Here is a 7,559-nt window from a genome sequence, read left to right as displayed (position 1 = left end):
CCATAACTACTAAAAATTGGAGTATTGTGGTCAGCAAGAAAATGGTTGTGTTGCTATACAAGGTAGTTTCATTTATATCTGTTGATCTTGGTTTACTAATCTTCTATGAAATTATGAAGCACGCAGAGACCAAGAACACCAGGCACATGCTGCTTTTTCCCTAGCTTATCTACTAAATCCTGCGACAACAAAAGAAGGATATTGTGCAAGAAGATGAAGTCATTGAGTCATCTGTGTCTGACTTGAAGTGCTCTTATAAGTGGAAAATGGGTAAACATGTAGCTATAAACACAAAGTCAATTTCATGTTTTCATCAAAATAAACTATTTTTTATACCATTCAATTTAGTCTTCTTTTCCGATAACCAATCTCAATTATAGCAATTCAATTTAAATAATTACTTTATCTTACCTCAATATCATACTATGCAAAAGTTTTAGTGATTCAGATGTTAGAAATACAAACCGAAGATTTGAGTTACTCGTTGTCGGCTCTCGCCTTTCTTTTCCCTCTCGATGGCCCTGCAGCGTCTTTAGCTACGAATAATAATCCAACAATACATGATATCAAATTCCAGTTCAAACCGCAACCAATTACAAAGTCACACATATTTTGTAATTTATTCAATTTAGTCCTTAAACCCGAGACAAGCATAACTTTCGGTTTAGACCTTTGGATTAAAATCTAATTTCACATATATTCATTAAGGACCTTGTATTTTCTATTATTATCAAAGTTTCATAACAATTTTACATTTTATTTAATTTGGTCCCTAATGTACAAAATTATCACACACAAAAACTTTACAACTTAGTCATTTTTTTAATTAAGCTTAATTTCTATCGATTTAACACCTAAATCATTCAATTCACAACAATGACATCTCATCAAAACTTCACCAATTGATCAAATTGATTCTTGGATTAGCTTAATCAAACTTCTAAGATAAAAAAATCTATAAAAATCAAAGAAAAATGACTAGGACTTACTTACATTTAAGAACCGAAGCTTCAAAAATTGAAAATGGCGTTAAACTTCTTATTCTTTCTTAGCGTTAATTGGAGTAGATGAATTTATCTTTCCTTCCATTGAAAATGTTCTTTTATAGTTGGATTAAAATTAAATTAACTTTAATTAATCATATTCTAATTATAATTTATCTTATTTTACTTACTTAAACCAATGTCATCGTATCGTCCACTAATCCTTATTTGAATATGGTCTAATTACTATTTAAGTTCCCAAACCTTAATCTAATTAAAAATTTAGCGATTAAACTTTTACAACTTAGTCTCTAAGCTAATATTTCTCACAATTTTGGTTAAATCACTTGATCAAATTTCAATTCATAAACACAATAACTCTATAAATATCTCTTTTAAACATTTACGGGCTTAATTTACAGAAATGAGATCCCAAAACAGCCTTTTTTTGACACCATCAGAAACTAGGTCGTTACATGATACATTTTCTACTAGTGATGCTTATAGTTTTTCTTCTTCTCGTATATTACTATGTTATAGACTTGATCAGGCCACCCACCCAGGCTTGAAAGCCTGCCCAAAAAGTAAAAAGGTTGGGCAAAAATATAGGTTCGAAAAATGGACTTGGATAAAAAAAATAAGACTTGTTTTCTAAACGGACTGAGTCTTGGGTAGGATTTTTGGCCTGGCCCAGCCCAAATCAGCCTATATTTCTTTTCTGATGTTGTTTTGCTATCACTATGCTATTATATTGCTACTATTTCGTTGTTATTATTTGGATTGTATAATTTGTGTTTTTTGTTAATTTTGTTACTATTTTAGAGACATTTGCTTGCTAAATTTCAATTATCTTAATGTTATTTAAGTATAAAAACTTTTTTTAATGTATTTTAAATTTATTGAGAAACATTTATTTTAATGTTTTCAGTGTATTTGATATATTATATTTTTTAAATTTATTTTTATATAAAAATTAATATGGGCGGGCTGGGTCAGACTTGGGTTTAACATTTATAATCTAGATCAAGTTTAGGTAGAATTTTAGATTTTTTTCAGGTCGAGCCGAGGCCTAGAAAATGGGCCTAAAATTTTGCATCATCCCGGCCCAACCCAACTCATGATTAAGCCTACTATCTTACTATGTTCTTCTATTTTTACTACTTATTTACTCTTTTGCATTAATGATTGATTTCATAGTTATGCTACGTAGTTGGTGGGATTAAGAGGGAGTGTTGTGTAGAGAGAGATTGATAGTGCCACTTACACTTTTCAAATGCAAAGTCAATCACAACTTAACTTGTATATGTAGGGGTGTAAATGAATAGAACATTCGATGAACTGTTCGTGAACTGTTCGTTTATGTTTATTTATTAAGCTAAATAAACGAGTATGAACAAATTTTTTATGTTCATTTAATAAACAAACGAACACGAACAGAGGTATGCTCGGTTCATTTATGTTCAAGAACAAGTTCGTTTAAAAGCTTGTTTATTGGCTCGTTTATAAGCTTGTTTATTGACTCGTTTATGACTCGTTTATTTAATAATGATATTTTCTTATAAAAATTCCATTAGTATATATTAATAAAATTATCTTAGTTTGTATTTTTTCATTTATAATATAATTATTAATATTTATATTTGACTATTTTTTATCTAACCAATATATGTGTGTATGTATTTATTTATTTATTGTTAGTTTTTTTATTATTTATTAACATTGTTCGTGAACATGTTTAATTATATGTACATGAACATGCTTGTTTAATGTCCGTGAACATGTTCGATTAAGTTAAATGAACATGTTCGTGAACATTAAACAAACGAACATGAACAAAAATTTGAAATTTTTAACGAACACAAACTGAACACGAACAAACTTAAAAATAAATAAACAAACATAAACAGAGGTTTGTTCGTTCAAACTCGATTCATTTACAGCCCTATATATGTATATGGATTGTTTTCTGTAATTTGTTATATATGTTGGCATATCTTTGATCGGAAAACATCGACTTTTTAATGTATATATTGGAAGATTTGGAGCAACATTTTATTGGATTAAAAAGTAAAAAAAAAAATCAAGTCAATAAGGACTATTTAACAACTTTTAACATGATCAAATTCTCGTCAATTTGGTTTTTTTTTTAAATTTGACCATTAACTTTTTCAAAAGAGTCAAATTACTTTTTTTTTAATAAAAATACAGACTAAAACATTAAAACTTTTTAACAATGTTAGCGTGCCAACCTACATGACATCTATGTATACTTCGTGCTAACATGACACTATTTGTCTTATATATCACATTAATAAATAATTTAAAATTTTAAAAATTAAATTCAAAAGTAAAACAAATTTAAATTTTAAAAAATATAAAAACATAAAAATTCATAAAAATACACGTGAATTATTATACGAGCTGTCATGTCAATATTTTGTTAAAAAAACAATTCTTTTTTTTTTGTGAAAAGTTATTGTTAAATTCAACTCTTTTTAAAAAATGGACTGACGGGGCTCGAACCCGCAGCTTCCGCCTTGACAGGGCGGTGCTCTGACCAATTGAACTACAATCCCAGGGAAAACGTCAAATTTTACTTAAGAAAAAGAATAAAGTCCAAATTGATAAAAATATAAAAATTAAGGACTTAATTTGTTATTATGCATATATTTTAATCTAAAGGATTTCGATTGCGAGGCATCGTTTCGTTTAGCAGTAGTAAAGCAAACCAAAACCAAAGGGCTCAACCCAGTCCACAGCCATGGCAAGCGAACATCTTCCATCCTCCTCCTCCGCCGCCGCCGCCACTTCCCCAGTAAACTGGCACCGTTCGATATTCGACCTCCCTGTCAACTTCTTCGATTCGTGTCGTTTGCTTTCTCCTTCTTTAACTTCAGTCTTCGAGCCCCTCTCAATCTCCGAAAACTATTCTTCAGAAAACCCTCATAGCACCGATGACAGGGAAGAAAAGAGCACCAAAACCGGCGTCTTTTTTCCTAGATGGACTTGCAACACCTGCAAGGCTGAGTTTGACTCTCTTCAGGACCAGCGCTCCCACTTCAAATCCGACATTCATCGTTTCAACGTAAATTTTCTCAACTGTTCCTTTTGAATTTGCTTTAATTCTACTTACCTCTGAAATCTACATAGGAATTGAAGCTATGGGTATTTTTTCGTTTTATTTGATTATAGGTAAAATTAAGCATTGCTGGTAAGGATATTGTAAAGGAGGAAGATTTTGATGAGTTGACTATGGATTCTTTCAAAGACTATGATGTCTCGAGTATTTCAGGATCTGAGGATGAAGCTGATAAGGGAGCTTATCCTTGTAATGATGCTTCCAAGGGATTGATTGAAAATATTAGGCAGAAATTGTTTATTCTTCTTCAAACGGGAGAGAGAGTTTCAGTTTGGAAATCTTTGATTATAAATGAGTCTGAAAGTGTTTTATATGAAAATGATAAAGATGCGTGGAATGATAATCCTTTGTGCTTGAGAGAAAATGAGGTTATTGAGAGATTGAGAACTTTGATTCAAGAGCCTAAAGATAGTACAAGTTTCAGGATTGTGCTGCTTTCAAGTGGTGGCCATTTTGCTGGATGCGTGTTTCATGGTAACACCGTGGTGGCTCACAAAACGTTTCACAGGTCTGCATTTATATATATGTTATTGTTCGAATGATAGTAGTAGTGAATGTAGCAAACATTGTACTTCGTCATGGAATATAGGTATTAAGGTGATAGTCCTGTTTGCTGTCTTGTAGATATGTGGTGAGGGCCAAGGCTGGTAAGAAACAGTCATCCAAAGATGCAACTGGGAAGGCTGCGCATTCTGCTGGAGCTGCACTCCGGCGGCATAATGAACTTGCGTTGAAGAAGGTAATGACTTTTTGTTTTTGTCATTAGATCCTTTATGTTATGTTACCATCCTGATACCTAGCAGTGTTCTAGTGAAAATGCTTTGAACTCCACAAATGTTGACTGATACCTGTGATGTTAATGTTTAGGAAATTCAAGAGTTGCTTGCTTCTTGGAAGTCTTATTTTGATGCATCATCTTGCGTTTTCATTCATGCTCCTTCAAGCAATCGAAACGTGCTTTTCAATGGGGATAAATCTTGTTTCAGTCACCAGTTTTGTGCCATTCGAAATGTTCCATTAACTGTTCGTAGGCCCACCTTAAAGGAGGTCAAGCGTATATATAGCCAACTCACACAAGTTTCTTATGAAGTGGAGGAGAAAGAAATTCCACCTAGCACCAAAGAAGACATGTTGTTAAGTAGTAGCACCAATGATAATGGCAACCTAGATCCCTGCAAAGAGGAACTAGGGAATGACTTGAATTGTAGGGATTCTTCTAAAAGTCCTTCAATCAATGTAAAATCTGATACTATATCAAGCGAGAGTGATAGCGAAGTTGTTTGTACTTCAACACCTTTGCATGAAGCAGCTCAATCCGGAGATGCTCAAAAAGTTCTGGAACTCCTGGAGCAGGGTTTAGATCCCTGTATTAAAGACCAAAGAGGGCGAACCCCATATATGCTGGCTAATGAGAAGGAAGTCAGGAATACTTTTAGACGGTTCATGGCTTCAAACCTTGAGAAGTGGGATTGGAATGCTGCTAAAGTTCCTAGCGCCTTAACTAAAGAAATGGAGGAATCTCAAGCAGCCAAGCAGGTATTTTTATCTATCTTCCTTGATCTTATATCAGAGCATTCACCAAGAATCTTATTGGCAGTTGATTTGCTTAACCTCTGATTATGCATTATAGTGCACTATAAATAGTTAAGGTTATCTAAGTAGCTATGGATTAAGCAGGCTGAGTATTGTTCAATATTTTCTTCATATAAAAGGTAAAAAATCTTTGCATAACTATCAGTCATGAGATATTCTTTGCATAGCTGTCGATCATGACATCAATCATGAACTATTCAAAGTCAATAGAAGCATATTTTCTTTGATTAATATGTTTAATGCTGCCAGATTTTGCTTTAGTATTACCATGGTATGCTACCCCTTTTCTCTCTCATTCACCAATGCACATGCACTCCATCAAAGAATGGGAATTATTTCATCAGTCTCCATAGAATTTATTATTCTTTCAATATTTCTTTTCTCTCGATTGTGGAACATCTCATCGTTTAATAACTTTGGCTGTTGCCGTCCTTGGGTAAATTAAGTCATTTATGCAGTGTTTTTATATTCCATATTGACTTCTGAGTTCTGATGACTTTCTCTGTATGTGGATGTATCAGGCAGAGAAAGAGTCTAAGAGGAAAGCGAGAGCAAAGGAACTAAAGAAATTGCGTAGAGCCAGGGAAAAGAAAGCTGAGGTAAATATTCCCTATTAATTACTGCCCCAAAATTTCATGCTCAACACCCCTCCCAGAAAACTTAAAGAATATATGATCGAAAGAAGAAAAATTGCTCTTATCTTGGATCCAACATTGAGTAAAACTATAATAAAACACGTGTTCATCAGATATGCCCTTTTAGTTCAATTTCCTGTTTGATATTGGAGATCAGAGATGACTTTGAAATTGCCTTTTATGTTCAAGAGAATGTCCATGTCTGTGTATCTGTACTGTAACTACGTGTCCATCCTTGGGAATGGAATTTGGTATTTTCTTGAAATTATGTTGTAAAGCTTCGTCGCAATGAATTTCTTAATGCTTATTAGGAATGTTGACACACTTGGTTTGAATCCCCATACCGATATGCAGGCTGAGGCTGCCCAGTCCCAGAAAACCGTAGCAGTTTCACAAAATCAGGCCACTGTAGCCTCGGTTTCAAAGGGATGGCAATCCCAATCAGTTGGTATATCACGAATCTCTAAAGAGGTGGGATTAAATTATTGATTTTAACAGTGCCTTCTCCATTGAATATTTAGGCTTTCTTCTGTTATTTTTCACTTTAAATCCCCTCAAATTAAGCAATGTTAAGACTGTTCTTACATTTCCCCCTCCTGCTGTGTTACTGAACAGGAAGAACTGAAGAGAGCACAGGCTCTTGAGAGGGAAAAGAGAGCCGCCGCTGCTGAGAGGAGGATTGCTGAAGCAGCAGCTGCCGCCACCCACAGCTGTGATGCTCAAGGCAGTGGCACGACAGTAGGATCAACTACTAGTTTACAATCGAAAAGTGGATTATCAGGTCCAGGTGATATTAGCTGCTCGTGTTGTAATACATCATTGGCTGGAAAAGTGCCCTTTCACAGGTATAATTACAAGTATTGCAGCACCTCTTGCATGCATGTTCACAGAGAGATTCTTGAAGATACATAACCAGTTATATGCATATATATATATATATATATATATATCAACTAGGCATAGTGGGATTACTCTAGTTATATATGCCTCATGTTTTTTTTCCATAGTTATTCACAATTAATAATATATATACTTTGCTGAACTAAATCTTCTTTCTTCTCTGCTTCCTTTGCCAAATAAAAAATTGATTAATTTACTCCTTTGCTGAGTTGTAAGTTCATCCAATGTTCCAAGGAAAACAAAATGACAAGCATAGCTGCTGGGTTTTTCTTTTCTTTTTTTTTTTTTTTTGTGTGTGTACAATTATTA

At 33.5% G+C, this 7,559-nt stretch overlaps 1 protein-coding gene across 1 annotated transcript; it reads left to right on the top strand.

Moving 5' to 3' along the window:
* The first annotated feature begins 3,678 nt into the window (after positions 1 to 3,678).
* LOC105790341 (uncharacterized) lies at positions 3,679 to 7,397 on the top strand. The gene is made up of 7 exons (XM_012617898.2): positions 3,679 to 4,068; positions 4,176 to 4,630; positions 4,747 to 4,861; positions 4,990 to 5,658; positions 6,237 to 6,314; positions 6,705 to 6,821; positions 6,966 to 7,397. The coding sequence occupies exons 1-7, from the start codon at positions 3,745 to 3,747 to the stop codon at positions 7,260 to 7,262; spliced, it is 2,055 nt and encodes a 684-aa protein (XP_012473352.1). The 5' UTR covers positions 3,679 to 3,744; the 3' UTR covers positions 7,263 to 7,397.
* The last annotated feature ends 162 nt before the right edge of the window (positions 7,398 to 7,559 follow it).

The sequence above is a fragment of the Gossypium raimondii genome, chromosome 8, assembly GCF_025698545.1.
Source record: "Gossypium raimondii isolate GPD5lz chromosome 8, ASM2569854v1, whole genome shotgun sequence".
NCBI lineage: Eukaryota > Viridiplantae > Streptophyta > Magnoliopsida > Malvales > Malvaceae > Gossypium > Gossypium raimondii.
The sequence above is the reverse complement of the archived record's forward strand: the minus strand, read 5'-3'. Positions and strand labels throughout refer to the sequence as shown.